The sequence below is a fragment of the Maniola hyperantus genome, chromosome 7, assembly GCF_902806685.2.
Source record: "Maniola hyperantus chromosome 7, iAphHyp1.2, whole genome shotgun sequence".
In the NCBI taxonomy this organism is placed as follows: Eukaryota; Metazoa; Arthropoda; class Insecta; order Lepidoptera; family Nymphalidae; genus Maniola; species Maniola hyperantus.
This window is the reverse complement of record NC_048542.1, coordinates 4,999,893-5,023,693: the sequence shown is the minus strand read 5'-3', so window position 1 is coordinate 5,023,693 and position 23,801 is coordinate 4,999,893. Positions and strand designations below refer to the sequence as shown.

At 34.8% G+C, this 23,801-nt stretch overlaps 1 protein-coding gene and 1 long non-coding RNA gene across 6 annotated transcripts in view; one reads left to right on the top strand and one right to left on the bottom strand.

Moving 5' to 3' along the window:
* Nucleotides 1-23,801, bottom strand: part of sona (sol narae) — a 131,994-nt gene that overhangs the window by 58,997 nt on the left and 49,196 nt on the right. For all 5 annotated transcript variants that reach the window (XM_034969939.2, XM_069499876.1, XM_034969937.2 and 2 more), the window contains one exon: nucleotides 15,092-15,188. In XM_034969939.2, coding sequence (XP_034825830.1) covers nucleotides 15,092-15,181 — 90 coding nt within the window. In that variant the 5' untranslated portion in view covers nucleotides 15,182-15,188. The remainder of the gene's footprint in view (nucleotides 1-15,091; nucleotides 15,189-23,801) is intronic.
* On the top strand, nucleotides 12,089-12,708 carry LOC138402552 (uncharacterized). The gene is made up of 2 exons (XR_011236920.1): nucleotides 12,089-12,328; nucleotides 12,569-12,708. It is a non-coding gene; the product is annotated as an uncharacterized lncRNA (long non-coding RNA).

Sequence of the window (23,801 nt, the reverse complement as noted above, 5' to 3'; positions counted from 1 at the left end):
GAAGATTCGCATAAAGTGAAATTGAACAATTAACAACATTATTAAGATTCATTCATTTGACTTCCGTTCTTGTCATAGTAGGCTTGTGGAATCTCACATAAATTATGTATGCTTGTTCTTATCCTCTGACCTATCATGTTCACAGTATTTAACCGGGTTTATGAGTACATAATTATCTTTTGTTATATGTATAAAAACATATGACGGTTAAACTCACGAGTTTGTCGGAGTATGCCCAAAATCCGAATAGTTTCAAAGTTTAAACCCGTCCGCGAGCAGAGGCCCATTGAAAAAAGGCCTCAGTCGGGTTCAAAACTAGTCGGGCATGCTCCAACGAACTCGTGAGTTTAGCCGTCCTATATGTATTATATTACGTACATTTATATTACATGTACAGGCAGACGCTGGATTCAGGCGGCGCAAGATCGTGGCATGTGGAAATCCCTACAAGAGACCTATGTCCAGCAGTGGACGTCTACCGGTTGCTGATGATGATGATGATGATGATATTTATAATGAAATATGGGTTTATCTGTGAAGTTTTTGTTTAGCTACAAAGTGCACATATGCAGCAACGATGCCATAAATTCAGCTAATTACCACAACTGCGATTTTAATAAGGTTAAGATAAGAATAAAATTAGTATATAATATGAACATTCCGTTATTTCTAAATTAAAGTAAAAAAAAATCAGTCAGGAATTAATTTTTTTTGTAACCCAGTTGTGTAATTTCAGCTATATGTACGTGTAGAGATTCTTTAACACATACAACACACCTAATGCTCATGTATTTTGCCAATTAAATTCGCACTTGTCTTCTTGTTGACACGCAATTATGATCCTTATTGTTATACGGAAAGAGTTTTCATTGTGTGATTTGAATTTTGTAGTGCAGTCTGTAAAGCTACTTTTACACGAACCACAAAATATCAGGATGTTTTTTTATACCACGTCTCTTGATTAGTTAATAAATTCTATTATGCCTATCATTATTTAATGTTTAATTGTTACTATCGAATATTCCTGATAAATATCTAGCTTAAAAGAGAATCTAATGCGTAGGTGAACAAAAATAGGCATTTTTATTAGAGACACTGATACATGTCAAAAAAAGAATAACGTAGGTACAGATTAGAAATCTTTAAGAATCAAACATTTTTAGTTAGTAGAATCTCTATCAAAGTTAAAATGGTGTGTTAACTGTTAACTATTTTTCTAATTATACCTAGCTAGGAGGTATTTCACTTTTTTTTTGTGAAAAAAGTACAATTTTACACGGAAATATCTCTCTACTCGTAACATTATGCCATTAGTAAAACGAATACTTTTAATTGCTATACTATTGTACGTACATGCGGTACCACATGCGGAGCCACGACTACTTTTACGTTATTGTGCAATGGTGGTCAATATGGAAATTACAATTACTAAATCAGTTCTGGTTAGAGGCTTTTCGAGGAGTACGGGTTTAATAAAAACTATCGTACGCCTTCCAATTTAGATCATTCCCTTGTTAGACTGCATCGTCTCTTACAAAAACATAAAATAAAAAATGTTAATGCATTCTATGAACTGAATGAAACTTTTATACATATCTCACATGGCTTTACACACGTGTTTAGTCGACGTCTCTACCGCGACGCGTGCGCGAACTGAGTCCCTGTGAAAAAGGACCCCGGATGGGTTCGAATCTAGTCGGGCTTACCTCGACTAAACACGTGAGTAAAGCCGAGTGTGAGATATGTATAATGGAAATCACTCACGATAGTTGAAACGCTATAATAAACGAAACTGGCCCGTGTAGAAGTAGCCCGTTACTCATTTCTATACTGTGCCGTTGGCGTCGCAATGACAAAAGGTTTCTAATCCAGTCCAAGATCAAACCCGAAGGTTTCGCGGTTAAATGAAATAGCTTTTGCGTAATTACCGTAATGGTTGTGCACTGTTGGTAACTTGGTTGTTTCGTTGCTTTTATACGGCTTGCTTTATAATGTCGCTGTCATGATTTCTACGTGGATATACAGTATACTCTTATAGGACCAGGGCAAACAGAGGTTGTGGTATAGGGCTTAGAGTGTTTGATACATACTTAACTCAGTAGGGAGATTGTCTTTAACCTGCATCAATCATTATTATAATCTCAATTGTTCTGATTGGCTGAATTTTTGCGATTCTTGTTGCTACAATGCATTGTAGCCAATAGTGACCGAGCGTTAACCAATCAGAGGTGATTGCGATCATGACTTTGTAGCAGCCGCTGCGCGATTGCGGGAGAATGACAGCAATGACAAAGAATCGCACAGATTCAGCCAATCAGAACAATTGAGATTGTAATAATAATTGATGCAGGTTTTAGACAATCGCCTACTGAGTTATCATAATATGATAGGTCTTTACCTGTACAATCTAAAACAGATTTTTATTTATTTTTATGCATAATAGCTTTTGATTTATCGTGCAAAATGTCGAAAAAATACGACTGTAAGAAGGAACCCTTGGTGCGCGAGCCTGACTCGCACTTGGCCGGTTTTTTCTTTATCGAATCATTTAGTTCTTGTAATATCGCCAATTAAAATTTATATAATAAACTTATCTATTTCATAATTAGGTGTAATGTTTTTAATTAGTATTACGAATTATTGTTCAACTAGTAGTGCAATATTATTATGGATTGAATAATTTCATTGCAATATCATTATATTTATTACTAAAGCTATGTGTTACGTTAGAAATCTACGGTATTTAATTGTGTGTGTAAAATATAGTGCGGGCTATATAACTTTTTTAAGAGATTTATAATACCCATAAGACCCGCATATTATGGGGAAAGTCGATAGAATAAATACGGAAAGTGGGAGATTTCCATCTATTGGTGAATTACTTATTGTAGCGTTCGTTACTCTAGAGAATGCTGGCATGCTATGTTTCGACTCGATTCAGGATCGGCTAATTTCACTAGTCGTTAGCCTGTATATCCCCGTATGCTATTTATATCATAACTAGCTTATGCCCGCAAGTTCATCCGCGTGGAGTACAATCTCAATCCGTCCAGTAGTTTGAGATGTGCGTCGATAGGTCAGTCAGTCAGTCGCCTTTTCCTTTAATGTATTTAGATATTATATGCTTTGATCGAGTTACCGACTTAAGAAACTTACCGAGAGTTTTACATTGTGTCCAATCTATCATGAATAATTTATGGGTTGAAGAATTTACTGAAATCCGAAAGCGCTTCTCTTCAAACCTTTTCCATGTCCATGTTATGTTTATTCGCGTTTACCTCAGAAACTACTAAATCAATTTTGATGATTTTTCACTTATGATTTTGAGCTTATTTCGTGTTTGAACGACATATTTTAATGTAGGTATGTATCCATTACACGGATACATACCCGGTGAATTCTTAACTCTCGTATATATTATTTTCAGGAAAGTTTATAATACATACACTTTATCTTTAAAAACAGCTCTATAGTTTACCAAAAATGTTCAATTCGGTTAATATTAATATGCGCAGTATGCATTAATGGCTAAATTAAAAAAAATTAAATGTTCAGCAATATGATTTTTACAAAATATGCATGTAATTGGCAAATCGTGGTAGAATAATTTCAGTGTCGACACTATGATCATAAATAATAATAATAGCTACTTTGATACGCCAAGTGGGCTTGTGGAAATGTTGATTGCACATTGTGTTTTCGACTTTAAATTGCTTAACTTTGCCTTTAGAGGTTTTGGGTAAACACAAATGCTAATATTTAGATCACCTAATTCGTATCCCCCATGTTCATTGACTCAACGTCTAATTAATGGCACCTACTACAGTACTACACTATCAGCATTGTCACGCGATCCGCTGAATTGAGATCCAAATATTGATATTTGCGAATATCGACGGATTTCAAAATGTTCTTGAAAATCTGCGATCCAGGGGGCATGGCTACAGCACACGAGTAGATATCGACAACCGTTCGGAATATACATATATAAAAACATTGTGGAAAACTGTTTGTGGCAATGTATCCAACATCGAACGACATCGAAAGTTAATAGTGACGTTGTGAGTAGGTATATTTTGCCGGACATCTGCCGGACGTGAAGGTCCAGCGAAAAGAACAAGAAAGAGGGTTGTTCGCTACTGCCCTTGACAGCTCGAACTTCATCTCTCGCAGCACCGCAGTCCCGTCGTGACCACGACTCGTGCAATTGGGTTGAAATATCGACAAATAAAAACAAAAATTAATCGTGGTATGTAAAACAGTGGCGCTTAGGAAAAAAGTATGTAGACATTTTTTGTAGATAATTATCTGATCTACAATTTTTGTCTGACCTAATTAAACTTACTGTTTTAGTGAAAATCGCGAAAAACCCGTTTTTGTGACTTTTGATCCAGAGTAAATTTTTTCCAGGTGTCGGATCGATAAGGACTTTTCACATTTCATTTATAATAGTGTTTTTCAGACACACTTTCACATTTACAGTATGGATGGATAGCACCTAAAAGCTTTCCGACTTTCACAATACCTACTGAAAGCTTCATTTCGGAATTTAAAAAAGTTAAGCTATAATTAAGCAAGCAAATAAAAATAAAACAATTGAGTACCAGCATGACCTTTCAATAAATTAATTAGAGTCCCTTATATCTCTTAAATATCAAATTAGTTCTTTTATATCCGTACAGTTCATACATTTATTTCAACGGGGCCGTTACGTAAGGTTTAACTAACAAATATCATGTTACAATAGTTAAGTAGGTCTCGACCGATGAAATCTAGAATTAATTTAAAATAACTATTGATTTCTTGTGAAATACAATAGCGCAGTAGGTACATGTTAACTTGATAAACAGGTCAGTACATTTTAAGCTAAGTTTTGATCGCCACTTCACCCAAGTCGAATGATCAAACCTTGACTTCAATCTCACCTAATGGTAAGTGCGATCGGCAAGTTTAACTACTTACTTTTAAACATTTAAACTGTGATTCACCGAACCCAATGAGTCGAGCTGATACTTGGCAGAGTGATCCCAAAGTCAGAAGCCGTTCCGACGTGAAGTACCTACCTTTTGAACTTTCTGAGGATGCCAAGTTTCTAAATAATATAAACTACCTTGATACTCTTCCACTTCCCGTTATTTACGGTCGTTAATACCACGCACATGCAAATTGAGGAACTAGCTTCCACCAGCGATGTTCCTATAAAACGACTAGTATATAATAATATGGTGGTAATTCACAAACCGGCGATAATGATGTGTTTATGTGACGGTGATGATGACGACGGGCTTCATTTTAAGCAATTAAATATCACTTGCTCTAACGACGAAGGAAATATCGTAAGGAAATCTGCATGGCTGAAAGTTTTCCCTAATGTTCTTAAAAGTGTGTGAAGTCTGTCAATCTGCACTTGGCCAGCGGGGTAGACTAAGGCCAAATCATTCTCATACTGAGAGGAGACCTGTACTCAGTAGAGAGCGGACGAGGGGTTGACATGATGATAGTGGTTATTCAAGGGGGTTTGTTCAATAATAATAATGTAAAAAAAGCTTTCTTAAAAGCTGGCTACGCATTAGCATTAGTTACTTTATTTTAAAAAAGTTCAATCTGTACGATACCGATTTATGTCCTAAAGATTTTATTTAAATGTATCCATTTAGGTACATTATATAAATAGGCATGACAAAATTGATAATAGCATCTAAAGCTATTTTCAGCTATTTTCACACAATATCAATAAAAATCTGCCAGGATGTCTGACATCATTTAAGATATTATTCTTTAAGCATGAGGAAACAAGCTGTTCTTGTAATATATTTGCGTCTTTGACACTGCTATTTCTTACTTATTCTTAATGTTTTGTGCGAAAGTTCTTGGAATTAAATTAAACAAGTTTGTTCCTGAATGACAAATGGTTACTGAACTACCAAAACACGTTAAAAAAAAGCATTTGTCAAGTAGATAGCATGCGTCACTAAGCAAATTAAAAGAAATAGTTTTTTATAGATAGGTACATGCAAGAAGTGTTCTTGAAAGATTGAGTTTCTAATTTCTATATTCCTGGCTTTTAGCTCTATTAGATAATTCCAATAAGGTATGATAGGTTCAATTCCCTGAATGTCAAGTTTATCTGTTACGTCCATTTACCCAAATTTCCAATTTCCGGAATGTCCAATTCCACATAATACCTATGTTCGGTTTGTTCTATTTTAATTATTAATTTTGTGCAATATATTCAGCTAGCTACGATAAAAAAAGGAAGTGATCTAATCGGTATGTTTAGTACCTACCTATATATACATCTTGATCTTTAACATCCTAGTATAATATATCCATGTTAGAAAGACAGTCTCAATTATTTATCACTACTAATATTATAAATGCGAAACAGAGCAATGGATCGACGCGATTTTTTGCATAGATAACCTAACCGTCTAACCTTAAAAACTAACCTGTATCCACGAAAACGAAATTCGAGCATCTGCTAGTAAGTAATAAACGAAAGATAAGAAAAGCCCAAATCTATTGAAAGCTTTTAACCAATAATTAATCTATGCTTCTAAGTCTAACATATCGTCAATAGATTAAAATGACTTTTCAAATTTCTTTTAGCTACCGCCAAAGCCAATTTTAAGACCAAATAATTAACTAAACTGTATCAAGAAAAACAAATTAATCTACGCTATAATTAGGTATACTTACTTTGAGTTTTTAAGTACCAATTAGTTACCAAAAGTTTAACTTTTAGACATTTGTCTAATAAATAAAACATCATCTAATGTAGAGGTCAAAAAACTTCTAAACTTCTGTGTTGTCACAATAACCAATCACACATTTCATTTGATTTTTTTTGAATATGCCGCGGTTTCATGGTTGAGGGCTCAATAAATTACGATGATGTATGAACCTTTTGTAAATTTTAGTGTAACTATTTAATATCATTTGATCTACAAAAAATTGTTTTATTATAAACCTGAGGTTCAGTCAATGTATCAAAAATTTTTGTAAGAACAAGTTGTACCTCCCTATATTTTTGTTTTGCTTTGTTTGTGTTTCTCTGTGCTAATTTTGTGGATAGCACAAAATTATATTCATTCATTCATTCACAAAATGGACAAGCTTATGCTTATACCCTTGATTCCGTCCGCGTGGACTACACAAATTTCAAATCCCTATTTTACCTCCTTAGGGGTAGAATTTTCAAAAATCCTACCTTAGCAGATATTTATGTCAATTCATAGCAAGTAGCTATCTGCGTGGCTTTTTTCAGCCCGGTCCATCCATTAGTTTTGGCTGTGCGTTGAATCAGTCAGTCAGTCCTTTGCCTTTTATTATTGATGGAACTAATAATGGAAGTGAATACAAAAATTAAAAATTATTCAATATTTTTTGACTTATATTAAAAAAATATTTGAATCAAAGGTTGAAACAGTACAAACAGCAAGAATTTAAAAGAAAGTTGGACTTAATCTGAAAAAAGCTGTCTGAGGATCTTATTAAGTAGCCTTATTTTGAGGCTAAAACGGACTCTATGTACCTAATAATTATTGATGATCCCATAAACCACATAACGGTCCTGCACGGTCAATACACTATCCGTGGACATGGAATAACACCGGGATTGTTTTGCAATGACTCATGATAAAATCAGTTCCACGAATCAGATCAATTCACAAGAGCTATAATCGAGACAAATAAATAAATTAATTGGGCGAGAACGATAATGGAAAGACCAGTTGAGGTACTGCAATCGACATTATACAAGTATGCTGGAAAGGTTTGCCATTCAAAATGACAGTTATTTTTTGTGTCGATTGGAAGAACCCCCAGCGAACGAACCGGGAATTAAAACTGACACTTTGTGTGAAATGGTATTTGCGTTGACACTATGTCTCATCACAAACATTTAGTCCGAATACGCTCACATGACGCTCACTGTTGCTATCCACGCCAAAATGGCGGAAATTAAGTTGCTTCAAAAACAGGTCGGCAATCGCTGTTCCAGCGTACTTGTTTTAGTAGAGGTCAGTGAGTTGCATTATTTGACTTCGTTTGTGATAATATTTCGAGATTTATCTTTTGCTTGATATAGCTAATGAGCAAGCGAGTGAAAAACAACAGTATCCATAAGCAATCAGTACTCAATGATTAAATAATAATTAATCAGTAGGTATGTAATATGTACACCTGTTGAAACTGAAGCTCCGAAATAATTAATAATACAGAATTACAGAAAATCTGAATTTAAAAACTATTTAAAAATGCAAGAGTGTGTCTGTCTGTCCATCTGTTACTTTTTCATGGACAATTTGCTTATCCAATTTTGATGAACTATGGTAGAGATAGCTTGCATTCTGGAAACGGAAATAAGCTTCTTTTTATCCCGAAAAATCTTTGAGGCACACAGGGTTATAAAAAAATCTAAGTCCACGCGAACGTAGTCGCAAGCATCATCTAATAATAATAATCAATACTTTTCCGTAATTATACTCTACTTATAAGTATAAACACGTAGACCGTATTACTTATGCGTAAGTAGGACTTACAAAAAATAAAATTAAAAGCTGTGTCTTTCTAAATACGTAAATCCAAATAATTATAAAAGAAAAGGTGACTGACTGACTAATCTATCAACGCACAGCTCAAACTACTGGACGGATCGGGCTGAAATTTGGCATGCAGATAGCTATTACGACGTAGGCATCGATAAGAAAGATTTTTTGAAAATTCAACCGCTAAGGGGCGGAAATAGGGCTTTAAAATTTTGTAGTCCACGCGGACGAAGTCGCAAGCATAAGCTAGTTGGTTTAGAAAAGCCATGCAGACATCAGACATTTTACAGCCATTTATGCAATAAATTAGAAATAGCTGCGACATATAGGTAATTTTTTTCATTAGGTTGAAATAAATCGTAAAGGAAGATTAAATGCCAGAGGGCTTTCGCGAAAATGTCATATCTATGATTCACATGTTGTTTAAATAACCACAAATCTTTTCGATGATATTAATTTATATCTACTTTTAGGTACCATTTTATTCACACGAAGATTTTGAATAATATCACCTATAGTATATTTCCTTTAGGAAAGATTTATTGATGTTATTTATGTGTTTTTATATGTCCCGACATCGAATAGTTCATAATATCAAAGCCTTAAAAGTGTTTTTTTTTTAGTAAAATTAGAATTTTAATGAATTAATTCTTCCGTTCATCCACTTATTCATCCCTTCATTAATTCATTCAATTACTCGTTAATTTGTTTCGAAAATTATCCATAATATTTATTACAAGTACATATTTCATACAATATTTAACAAAAAGATTCAAAACATAATTACATAATTACTTATTTACAAAAAATATACGCCGTCCAAATGGTCATTTATGGGCATTGTGCCCAAAACACTGGCGCTATTACCCGCTGAACGGCAAGACTCAACCGTTGAGCGAAATAAGCACCAGCTCTTGGGTCACCAGACGCGTGGATCAGCTTTTGGGACACGACGTTTATAAAAGCTTTCGTGTCCGATGACCATGGGCCCAGAGTCTCAAACGCAAGCGCCGCAAATACATAGTCCTTACTAATGACTGAGTATTTGCGGCGCTTAAGCTCTTGAGCTGACTCGGCTGCTGCAGCCGCTTTTTGGCACGTGCCCGATAAATGGGACGCTGCCAACGTGTCGACGCAGGTCGCATCCCACACCAGAGCACGCCCCATCGACCATGGTACTATAGTCATCCCATCTGGCCTTTTGCCGTCATCCCTGAACAAGCCGGAAGGTTCTAGCTGAGCTGGGATGGAGGCAGTGGCCAGAGCGCGACGGACTATATAATTTGTTTAAATTAATTTGAAGTCAAAGTCCCCAAGACGCGTCTCTTTTCATCTAAATCTACAAAAGAAAAGTACCGACTGATCAATGCCCAGGACAAACCCATGGACCTAGAAAGTTAAAATTTTACTCAGCTAGAGGTTCCTTTTGTAATGTACACGAGGACTCAGACCGGAATTTCCGAAATTCCCACGTTAGGGAATAAAGAGGATTTATATTTTCGCCGAGCTAATCCGTGCGGGCATCGCTATTTTTCCATAAATTTGAAACTTTTTGCTAATTCCAGTGAGTTTGTAACGCTATGTTATTGGGTAGTTTGTAAACGGGGGCTCCATAAGTTGCGGAAATGAAGATAACTAACTGGTAAGATTTTTGTAAAAACGGTAAACCTAACTTCATTATTTACAAAGTACAAAGCATTAGATATACCTTTAACATTGCCCATTCAAGCAAGTGCATGAACTTTTAATCTTTAGCGATCTTTCATGTTTAGCGAGTAAAAAATTCTGTAAGTGTACATTATTATTTGCATGTATCTAAGCAAATACCTATTGGTATTCTGTACAACATTGCGTAATAATAGGCAACGGACAATAGGCTTGATTGCTACAGAGTAGTGATTGTATAGAAAAAAACAATTTTGAGTGATAAATAAAATTCAGTGCACAATTTTTTTTATAAAATCAAAAAGCCTGCTACTTGTGTTTTTGTACGTAACGATACGTATAGATGATCTTTTATCTCAAAATATATTTAGAATATTTATAAAGTGTCTTTATCCTTTCTTTAAAAATATTTTTTTTAAATAATTTTATTTGAATTACCTAATTATTACAGCTTTGTGTAAATATTTATAAATATAATATGTAACGACAAACATACCTATGCTTTAGAATGGTGTAGAACCTAGAATAAAGGGGGATTCCAACATCAATGGTGTAGAAATATACCGAAAAGTGCGTAAACACTGTGTCAAAATGTAAGGTATCTATGTGGAATGTGCCACTACGCGGGTGCGTGTCACACACAAGCGTACGAGTTTGTCTTTACTTTTAAAAATACAAAATATGAGTTTGCCTGTATGCAGGACTTTATAATATTATCCTCGTATGTAACATAATATATTTGGAGAATAAAAGTTGGAAAATATTATAAACCGCAAAACACAGGGTTTTTATGTTCTGTGGTTGTAACTTTATACGCACAAGCTACTCTGTACACACGGGGTGACTGAACTATTTCACGCGGAAACATTTTCAAAGTACCTACATACAAATAACGCATAAAATTTAACTCCTCACGCGCCATTTTAACTTTTTGTGTCAAATTTCATGTCAAAAGTACGATTTTAGTCCTTATTTTAAAGGTAGATCGTACTTTTAACATGACAACTGACCCATAGAGTTAAAATGGCGCGTGAGGATTTTGTACGGACTATAATTTATTATTCATCATTCACTCGTATGCCAAACTGTCATTTACGTGTGACAAATTACCATACGTCTTTTGAACTCAGTTTTTGAAGTTATGAATCTTAGGTGTAAACTTGGCCCCTTTATACACTGTAGAGTCTGAGAGAAAAGAGAAAAAATGCACCTACTACTTACTTACTATTAATTGGGTAGAATTTGTAGAAAAAAAAGTAAAACCCTATTCAGAATTAAGTTATTTGTAGGTACATACATTTATTAGATAGGTACCTACCTAAATTTTAGAAAATTTATGAGACAAATTGGGATCAAAATAATTACCTACCCAATACCTTTAAAATCTATATAGAAACCACCTTGCTTAAACTTCGGAAATGTAGGTTTGGGATTTCCAACATTTCTTTCGCGTTATTGCCATTATGATTTGTTAGTAATAATTTGTATGTAAACTGTAATATATATATAAATAACTAGAAGTTGAAAAAAAATTTGATAGATTTTCAATTAGCTACGAAAACGTGATAACGTCATTCGTCATAGTTAAACATTATTTATTTTGGTGATTGAAAACCAAAATTGAAGATGAACGTCTACGCGCGTGTACGAACAGGTATAACGAATTCGTTGTGACATCGTGGTGTAATACATAATAATCTGGAGTTAATTCGATGTGAAATCGTGTAATATCGAATCATAGACGACCTCCAAATGATGAGCATCCTTGCGCAAACACTACAACTAAAGTTGTTCAGCCTTTCTACATAAAAGTCGGATAAGTATATAAAAACTTATTCCAATATTTCTGAACTGGTGTTGGTGGTAATCAATGATATTAGAAGAAAATAGGTAGATACGTTATACGCGGACCGCAAGTGGCACGTTAAAACTAAGCTAATTAGCAAACCTGAGCTCAGTCGCCCGCTGGCGTCGCGCTATCGATGACGTCGTTGATAGTAATGTGTATTTTGTTTTCGTCTCCCAAAACAACCGAAAATGCCGTCGTGTGTGATGAGATTCCGCACAAACTACACAAGCAAGGTTTCCAAAAGTCAAGGAATCACATTTCATTCGTAAGTAAAACTATTTCTTTTATATAATTCGTATTTTTCACTTATTTAACAATAACAAACTCGTGCACGTTCGTGTAAAATGCAACTCATTGCAATTTGTACCTTATGTCACATGCCATAAGTACGTATCAAGTTATCGTTGTACGTATTTTAAAGTTTCCGATCAAAGAATATAAAATAAACAGATAGGTCTCTTCTGAGTATTGACAATTCAAATAGTGTGCATATTTCCTGTTTTAGGGAAGGATAAATTAACTATGGTCTAACATCTTTTTACGGTCCACTGCTGGGTCTCTTCATACAATGAGGGAATTTTGGCTATGGGTATGTAGATTGTGTAATAGTAAATATTTTCAAAAATAAAAAATATTTTCATTTCACATTTATTCCTTTACCTACCTTCCCGCGGCTTCGTCCGCGTAAAATTTAGTAATTTTATTTCGACTTCTTTTCCATGTATGGGAGCCCCCTTTATTTAATTTAATTTAATTTTTATTATTTTTATTATAGCGGCAATAGAAATACATTCTGTGAAAATTTCAACTGTCTACCTATTACGGCTTACGAGATACAGCCCGCTGACAGATGGACGTACAGACAGCGGAGGCTTAGTAATAGGGTCCCGTTGGCACCCCTTGGGCACGGAACCCTAAAAACGAGCGGAACCGCGGGAAAAAGCTAGTTCGTAATATATTAAATACCACAGTATAAGGTTTTTATTTTACTATACAACTACAGTGTAGGCATAAATCGGCATTAGCCGAAAAGACTTTACTGTTTTTTTTTCTTTGGAGTTTCTAGTTTACCGTCTCGTCCCGTCTCTTTTACGCTCGCATTATTAGGCATATATCCGTCCTTCTTCCACTCTTCTGTGCAGGACGAGGTAGTGCAAAATATAACCGTCTCTTTTTCGTGCGCAACTGAAGCTGAGGTTATCAGTTCACCGTCCTTTACTCTCTGTTGTGTGAGGTTAAAATACTATCTATGCGTTTATGTGTGTTGAGTCTTTCGGCGCTGACGCAGCGTGCCATTAATAAACATCGAATTTGATATAAGTAACCTATCTACCTATTTTTCTTCTAATATCATTGGTGGTAATATTTTAAAAAATCTTGTTGTTTTTATATTTTTTAAGTACATAAACGTACGTGATCGATGAGCAAGCCATGGATGCACTATACATATATGTATATTTCATCGAATGATTACCGCCGCCCATGAACATTTGCAGCCCCAGAGGAAGCGCCAATTCGTCTCCGGCCTTTCAGGAGTTTATTAGTCCGTCCCTTGAACAACCCTATGTTATAATCTAATGGGAACACCGCCGAAGGGAGTTGATGCCACAGTTTGCATGTGCTTCCACGCATAAGGATCTGGCATAACGGGCGGTCGAAGTGCACCGGGCACCCAGGTGGTGAGGGTGAAATTGCTTACGGTGGAGTGCGGTGCGGTTGTAGAAAAAAGAGGATGAATAAACTATTACAATTAATTTGAAAATCCGAAAAAAATATTTAAGTTATTACTTCTGTCAGCAGTCCCCACTGACTGCCACTTTTATTTTTAAGTGAAGACATTTCAAAAACGCGTATTGAATTATAACTAAGGCTGTAACGTCAAAAAATACACTAGATCTAGTACTGAAAGCACTAAGTTGATAACATTATACTGTGTACTGAACTCTACCTCTACCGGGCTAGGCTGATATTTCGCAACATAGCCTTAACAATATTGATACCTGATTGAGAGCAGACAGAGATTGATGAATCTTTCTGAATACATACCTACCTATTTTAGACATTTTGAATCAAAAAGTCATTTTTCAATGTGATCGATCGGTGATCAAAGACATAATAAATCGTTTTCATCACTAAACCAAACCCAACCAAATTAATAGGTCAAGATGACCTATTTTTTCCTAATAGAGTTTAAATTAAAATTCCAAATAATAATCTATAGTCGGTATTATAATCTAAAATCATAGGTCACAATAATATAATAATATAATATGTATATCATCAAAACCAATAGGGATTTTTAAAAACCTAAAACCACGCAGACGACGTCGCGGCATCGGCAAGTTTACTATAAAAAGCTGGATCATACGGGTTAATACCCTATTCCTGTCAATATGACGTCATTGATTACAAAATACGATCAATGTGGAATAACCGGTCCATTATGAAACGGTACCTACGTTTACGGGCGTGGTTAACGAAATGAACTGATCTTGTCTTCGGTAATCTTAATTTTGTTGTTTTAATAGAGTAGGTAACTATAGCACGCGACAGGTCGAGATGGCGATCGGGCTAAGAGGCAGGGGGACGCCCCGCACAGTGCACACCCACATGTCACCCGCGCTCGCCCGCTCCGGGTTAGCGCGGGGGCTGCGAGGGTGTGTGGGGCATTCCGTCCCCGATTGCCATCTTGACCTATCGCGTATCGCGGTGCTTTTATTTTAAGCTTTAAATACATATTTTTACTAGTAGGCTTTAGGTACTTTAGGCTTTTGTTACGTGTCTGTCCTATTTATGGATAATCTCTATTTAACAATTCTTTGTTATATAATAACATTTTAATTCATTTTAATTCATTTTAATAATGTAGAACTTCCGCATTGGTTTGCATTGCATTGCATTGCGTCGATTTTTTTATATCTTTTATTATAATTATAGAAATAAAACGGGTAACATTCAATTTCTTTTCATTTTGCTTAACCTTTAAAGGCTACTAAACCAATAAAATAGAAATATTTATCTAGATTACCTTGTTATTGAGCGAGTGTGTCGTGCAGAAGGAACAAAGAAGAACGATAGTGGGCAGCCAATGGGCCGACACGTGCCGTGTCGTCTCCATGGTGGAACTGGAAAGAAGAATAGAAAATTAAATAAGTAAATACTTTTAGAAATAATATCTACACATTTTACTTGTTTCTTGGTCTACATCAAATTAAAAAAATGTGCCGAAAATGTTTAATAAGACCAAAAAAAAATGGTTGTATGAAAGTCCGTAAAAATCGACATTTAGGTTATTAGCTTTAAATAATTAAAATCTGTATAAGTCATTTTGGAAAATCCCCCTCAAGGGTGATAAAATAGGGGATGAAGGTTTGTATGGAAAAGTTTTAATTATTATTATTGTTATTACTTTATACTATTATACTTGAAATTTGGATTATGGTGGCTAATTTTTATGCACAATCTCTAAACTTAACTCAGGTCTTAAATCTAAGACCTGTATTAGTTTTTTTTATTTTAAGATTATTTTTAATAAATACCTAATCTTAAAAATAATAAATTGCAGGAAAGGGATAGCGATTTAAGTCTTCACATTTTAGTTTAGTTTAGAAATTGTTTACAACAGAATTAGCCACGTTATACATTTATAAATGACCAAAAATAATACAACAATCTCAAAAATATGCAAGGCAACTATCGAAGGCCAAGATCACAGGTTCGAATCCCATTCTCTTCCGCTTCTTCATGCTTTATTAAATTATTGAATAACAATTTGACAGTTTGTCTGGTTAATATTACCCTTTTACTGAAGTATATTTTCGATCGTAAACTATAAATCAAAAAATCATTGGAATAGAAAAGAATATATTTTTATTCAAAGAAACTTTTACAAATGCTTTTGAGTCGTCCTACTGGACGGATCGGGCTGAAATTTGGCATGTAAATAGCTACGTATGCATCCGCTAAGAAAGGATTTTTGAAAATTCAACCCCTAAAGGGGGGAAATAGTGGTTTGTAATTTGTGTAGTCCACGCGGACGAAGTCGCGAGCATAAGCTAGTCGTTAATATTATGACAGAGTGTGAGAGTATTTTATCTTTTAAAATTATATTATCCTTATACAGTCTTAAAGAATTAGGAATGAACATCTTACACTCATGTATAAATCGCAAATAAAATATTGCGCCAGCGGGATTCGAACACGCGATCCAACGCCGCCGGGCGGGTGAATGGGTGGTCAGTTCACTTGAAATATTAATTCAATATTCGCTGAATGAGCTTATTGATAATACGAGCTTGTACACTGTACAGGGCTGTCAAAATATGTATTAAAAATATTAATTATTTTATGAATGAATATTGGCCATATTTTTTTAAATAGGTACCTACGATTACTAGCATTTTTCTTAACCCTTTCTCTATATTCGTAAAGGCATCCAACATAAGTACCTACATAAAGTTTCTTGTTCACTTGGAAGTACGCAAATTTTATGTAGGTACCTCTGATGGATATAGACTAGGTACTTTTATGCTGAAAATCAGAGTTTCCACGGAATTTAAAAACCGAATCCCACCGAGGCGAAATCGCAAGCATAATTTAGTTTGAAATAGATCCAAAAGTTATTCACTACAGTTTTCATATTTGTAGGGTTCCGTACCTCAAAAGGAAAAAAGAACTCTTATAGGATCACTTTGTTGTCAGTCTGTCTGTCTGTCGTGTCTGTCAAGAAAACCTATAGGATACTTCCCGTAGACCTAGAATCATGAAATTTGGCGGGTAGGTAGGTCTTATAGCACAAGTTTACTTGTGCTATAAGACTTCTTTTAGGAAGAAATCCGAACCGTGAATTTGTGGTAACATCACAAGAAAAAACTAAAATGTGTTCATGAACAAATATTGGTATTTTCAACTTTCAAAGTAAGATTACTATGCCAAGTGGGGTACCATGTCTAAGGCCTTTTTTTGTAAATTTAGAAATAGATTTTTATTTATTTGTATGCATAGTTTTTGATTTATATCGTGCAAAACATCGAAAAAAAAAACAACTGAAGTACGGAACCCTTGGTGCGCGAATCTGACTCGCACTTGGCTGGTTTACTATATTATCTCATTAAACTTTTTAAATATACGGCAAAACTAAGTACTTACCTACTATTAGGTACGTTAATCTTATGACCCACAAACATTTTATCAAAATTAATGCACGCTTGCGAAAACATTTCATTATCACTTAACAAGGAGGTTAATAAGACGTCACGGTCGCATGAAGTTGTAAATCATATTATGTTAATAAGAGAGGAAATCTTCTGCGAACCGTGTACCTATTTAATCATCATCTAATTAACCCCGGCAACCCTAAACAAAAAAAAAGTTTAAAAGCATAGATTAATAATACGATGCGAACACGCTTAAAAAAACAACACCAGGTCAATGGCCGCTGCACAAAAGGACACTGTCTTTTCTCAGAAGTCTGAGCAAAATATTAATAAAGCTTTGGTTAATACTCGTTTAATGGTACAGCCAGCAAAAATATCCAGGAACTTGTCTATGTAAGTCACAAGGGCAAAAATGCAATATAATTGTTTCTATTATTTTATCTAGTAATTGCTAATTATTAGTATTATTTTATTCAACCCATTCGGCAGATTCATTTTGAGTTATCTATTTACTTAGTTTGTAATATGAGGCCGCAGATACACCTGTAAGTTTTACTCACGTAAGTAGCTTATATGGTTAATTTACGACAAATTTACTAACGTAAAAACTCTTTTAAGTACATTTACATTCGTAAATGTTAAAAGTTACTAATCGAGACCTAAATTAAATATTAGGTACATTATTATAATATCTGTTAGCTTGTCAGCTAGGTCTCTTTATCCGTAGTAACCTATTAAATTAAGGTTTTTTTAATTTTTGTTTTTTTAATGAATATTAGCCAAGTGCATTATGCTAACTAATATTCCCCTTTCAACTAAGCGTAGGTAAAGCTTGCACGACGATAGTGCAACGGGTGGGGTTTGAACCGGCAACCTTTTGGATTTCAGTCCGCACCTTTAACCGTTGAGCTATCGAGGCTCTAACAACAACTACCCATTGTGAATAATCATGGTATAAACATAGCAGGTCAAATGCTTATTTTAATGTGTTTGCTAATCGCCTATGCATTCAATACAATTAATATAATTGTTAGTAAAATGCGTATTAAATTATTATTTTAATTATAAAAATATACCTACTAAATATGAAAACTAAAGTTTAGAATTTAATATGATATTTTTTCCTAACCGTACTTACGTTAAGGAAATGTTGCCGGGCAATTTTTCATAAAATTAAAGGCCTATAACATAATATTTTTACCGTAACTACGTCGTTTTACGTCAACAAAGAAAAATTACACCTGTTTGCATTATTTTGTAGAGGCCATTAGGAGTTGGAAACGACCGATTGGGTACACCAGCCCAAGCGGTGCTCTTACCCCGGAAGGGACCTGCAACACTCAGGCACACGGGGAGGTTACCTGGCTGGTACTCCACCAAGTACCTACCTGGGTAGTGTTTTATGAACCAATGTTTCCACCTTCAGAACCATTTTCTTCCTTTTATGTATTTGGAGAACATAGATAGTTTTTAAATTAAAAAAAAAACTAGTTATTGGATTCTTCTGTATTCATGTTTTTAATAAATTTTATTTTCATTTTTATAGTGAAAAGGTAACAACAGTTTTGTAACAACTTTGTACAAAAGTAAAAAAATTCTAACTGTACTTTTGTATTTCTAACAAACTTTGTCCAGCTGGTATTTCACAGAATTAAAATCTGTATAACACTCATTTGTCATTTTTACCGTAACCAAGTCGTTATGTGTCGTCAAAATTAATTTACACCTGCGAACTCATTTGTTACAACCGTTTTAGGACAAATCCTAACAAATTGTTTCTTCGCACGCAATTTTATTTAGCGGTATTTTTCTTCCGGAAATATACATTTTTATCATATTTTAATGACTTATTTTCGTATAAAATGTTATTTTATGAATGTTATCTCTTTTTCATTAAGTAAGTATGTGTTTAAAAAAAATACTGAATAATTCGTGACTATGCTTTGTACTTTCAGAACCATCTTTCAATCAGCTTTCTATCAGACTGCATCATCACTTACCACCAGGTTAGATTGCAGTCAAGGGGAAGTCAACTTGTATCTGAATTAAAAAAAAAAAACTTTTTCATAGCAATAAAATGGTGTACCTATACCTACTAGTCTATCTAATGTTTAAATAGTAAAAACAGTTATTTAAATACATACGATTTGTGAGCCATGAGTTAATAATTTTTCACTCAATTTAATTGAAAAGCTCACAAGCCTTTAACAATTTGAAATAGGTACCTATTTCATAATCTCGATATTCAACAAAAAGTTGTGAATAAAATAAAAGCTAATAAATCTACATCCTAAATTAAATTAAACATTTTGCACAACCGTATCGAAGGTACCGTTTAACGCGCATCACGTAAATAACTCCGTTTACGTAATAAATTGTGTGAATAAAGAATTACGTAACAGATTACCGAAGTCCTTATCCTGGTAATTGGACAGACTCTTGATATATTGCATCTTACGTAGGGTTGCTAATTCCCAATATTTTTATGTCCTCTCCATAAAATCTATCACTGATTCGGATTTAGTCTAATCATTATCTCACAAATATCACATTAAACTAAGTAATTAGACCTATCAGAGCTGTTAGAGCAATAAATTATTCCCAAACTTTCTTTTCATTAAATTAATCTTTTAGATTCAATGTAATACAAGTTTTCAATAAACATTTATGTTTTACAGAAACTTTGAACATGTTCCTTATTTTTTTTTTGTTTTTTATTCGTTTTCAACTTAGCCCTTGATAGCGATCTTACATGGTATGAAGTGATGATGCAGACTAAGATGGAAGCGGAGTAACTCGGAAGGGATATAATATAACAACCTTATCGTTTTCTATACATGGCTTGCACCGGAACGCTGAAAAGCTTGGCGTTCGGCGGCGCAATTTTGACGGCAAGGTGGTCACTATAGCCACCGCCAAAGCCTTCCTCGTATGCATGCTTTCAGTGTGACGTCCATTGCGGTTGCAGTCGCACAGTTTGTGTTGTGTTGTCAGGCTGAATAATTTACGACGCATCCAACACGCGTATTTCGGCAATAATTCTTTCCGTATCACATTGTTGTAAGGCAATGAGTTACACTTAAATTATAGCTTTACAACTCATGTGTGCGGTTCAACCAGATCACCGCCGAAGCGGAACGCAACGCGCCCCGTCAAATGTGGAAATTATTGGTGTAGTCCGAGATAGGTCGAGATGGCAATCGGGGTATGAGGCGAGGGGACGCCCCTCACACCCGCACGTCACCCGCTGTCGCCCGCACCAGGTTAGCGCGGGAGCTGTGCGGATGTGCGAGGCGTTCCGTCCCCGATTCCGACCTGTTGCGGACTATGGTAGGTACTTAACGTAAATCTTGTTTGGGTGGACGGAATATGTAGGTACACGGAATACTGAGGTGTTATATTGGTATTGTACATGTATCACAGACGGGCTTTACTCATTGGTATATTGGTATTATGGAACTCAGGATGTTTATTGATTTGTTCAAGAAAAGTGTTACTTTTTCATGTTTGCTTATACTCGTAAGATAAACTCATGATAAACTAAATAAAAGAAACATTCTACAACAAATATTTTCCGATAGGTGGTGCAATAATAATAAGTAGTCTACATAAGTACGAGTAAGATAATAAATATACACGTAGTAGTTAGGTAGGTTATATCTATATCTATTCTATACTTATATTATAAAGGCGAAAGTGTGTTTATTTGTATTTCCTTCACGTAACTAAGCAACCTTAGATTTGATTTTTGGCATAGAGATAGTTGAAACTATAGGCCACATTTTTATCCCGGAAAATTAAAGAGTTCCCATGAGATTTTTAAAAACCTAAATCCACGCGGACGAAGTCGCGGGCCATCAGCTAGTTGTACAATAAATTAATGCAATTAAAATATTGTTTCTAATAATATTTTCTTGCGAATAAGAATGACATATTTTAGCTATTAAGTACATTTAAATATATAAAAGGAAAAGGTGACTGACTGACTGACTGATCTATCAACGCACAGCTCAAACTACTGGACGGATCGGGCTGAAATTTGACATGCAGATAGCTGTTATGACGTAGGCATCCGCTAAGAAAGGATTTTTGAAAATTCGGGGTGAAATAGGGGTTTGAAATTTGTGTAGTCCACGCGGACGAAGTCGCGAGCATAAGCTAGTTAAAATATAAAAGCAATAAATGGGCAAGGATAAAGCAACATAATAAAGTAACCTACCTATCTGAACAGGAAAGTATAAGGTTAATAGATACCTTATCATAAAAACATAGATGGTAATCAGCTTATTAATTTTTAAACAATGAACATAACAAACAGTAGAATCAAAACAACAAACAAAAGATAACCCCTTAACCCTTCGCATAAACATTATGTAAAACTAAACAAATAATTAAATATATACTATGATTTTTTTCTACAAATCGGAACCAACATTTTTGAACGTAGTTTATTTTTGAATGGTAAGTTTTTTCTGGTAAGTTTTTTTCTATCTTGATAAAATATAATGTAATCTAAATATTTATAAAAGAAAAAGGGGACTGACTGACTGATCTATCAACGCACAGCTCAAACTACTGGATGGATCGGGCAGAAATTTGGCATGCAAATTGCTTATTATGCCTATTATGACGTAGACATCCGCTAAAAAAGGATTTTTGAAAATTCATTTGGGTACCCACGTCGTGTCCACGCCATGTCTCTCCCCTTGCTTCACCCTCGCCACTTCAATATAAAATGCGTCAATGGCTGGAGGAGTCTCCTACGAACACTCCCCAACGCGCCCCATGCAAAACAAAGTTTGATTCTTGAATCACAGCTTTACTGGCTCAAAGATCTACTGTGTATCTTTACGGATTTTATATGGAAGTCTGGCAAACCATATAGATACCTACTTTCTAGAGCGTATCAACAAAATTTCATTTTTTGAATTGGTTAGTATTTAAATAAGAATCAAACTTCATTAATATGCAGCGTGCTCGAAATATACACTCCTTTTAAAACTCTTACTAACTATATTTAAAATTAAAATAAGTACATAAATATTAAATATATTTTTCAATAAAATATGCTTATTTAAATGTGATTTTTGACAGAAACATGGCTAGTTATTGAAAATATACGAATATCACACCTTTAGAACCTTATTGAAAATACGTAATTGAAATATACGAATATCACACCTTTAAATGACATCAATATCCCCGCTGACTATTATCATTAACAAAACCTATTAGCCTGCTTGCCTCTAACAGAACGCAGAGGTCAGATGGCAATCGATGCTTATAAAAAATAGCACTTTATAGTTACAAGTTTACAGTTAAGATATCGAATTTCCTCTTCATATAAGCTAATTTCAATACTAAATAGATAGATGTCTTCATTTAAATTAAAAAAAATTACGGACATAACTTGATGGTCATACTTTTGACGGCTTCAAAGAACACGATTTTTATTCGGATTTCGCTCCCGTAGGAATTTAGAAAAATCCCATCTTATTGCTTGCTTACATTTTAAAGGCTCTGCGTGCAAAATTTCAGCTTTCTTTGTGCAAGAATTTGGGCAAGACGTTGTTGTCAGTGAGACTTTTCTTTTTATATCCTACTTAATTAGCTGATACCCGTGACTTCGTCCACGTGAAATTAGGTTTTTCAAAGTCATGTGTGAATTCTTTATTTTTGAGGGATAAAAGTAGCCTAGATCACTCTCCAGGCCTTTATTATACCCATGCAAAAAATCACATCTAACCGTTGCACCATTGCGACGTGATTGAAGGACAAACCAATAAACCGACAAACCAACAAATAATCAAACACACTTTCGCATATTTTATAATGGGTAGTGCGGGCACAGCGGGTAGTGATTGGTAGGTACTGGTAGTGATAATATTGTGATGGGTAAATGATATTGGAATAGATAGCCGTTCTATAAATATATTAAAATTAAATCAATGAATAAATTTATTTTCATGTACCTAATTTTATAATATGTAAAGCGATTGTAAATAGGCAAATAAACATGCTATTTAACACAATAACACAATGGACATTCCATGAAAAGGTTACCACAGGCGTCGGCATATGTCATTATACGGATGCAACATAAGCTTATCATCCAGGAAGGGTCTTTAGGAAACATCGTAATAAATAATACTCATGACATAAAATAATTGACCGATTCGCCTTGACTTAGGGTCACCACACACACGATACTTTTGGTATCGACGACCTGCGACTTGATCCCTTTCGGAAGCTCGAAGCGGCGATGACTCTCGCCCACTCGTTTGTAAAAATTGGAAGCGTTAAAGCAACTGCAGTTTCCCCCAGCACACATTTGAACGTCAGCCGCAACTTTTTGAAGTTCTCTCGTCTGTCATTTTAATACCACGCAAAATACGATGCAGCATCGCCAAGTCGCTGGTCGCCGATGATAAGTGTCGTGTGTGTTTTGACTCTAAGGAATTGAGATGTTCCATTGATTTATTGCCATCATTTGCAGTCCGTCCGTGTAAAGAATTGTTTTAAACTACGTAAACGATGATGTACGTATCTTTGGAATCACATTCATCAATCTATGTAGCAATT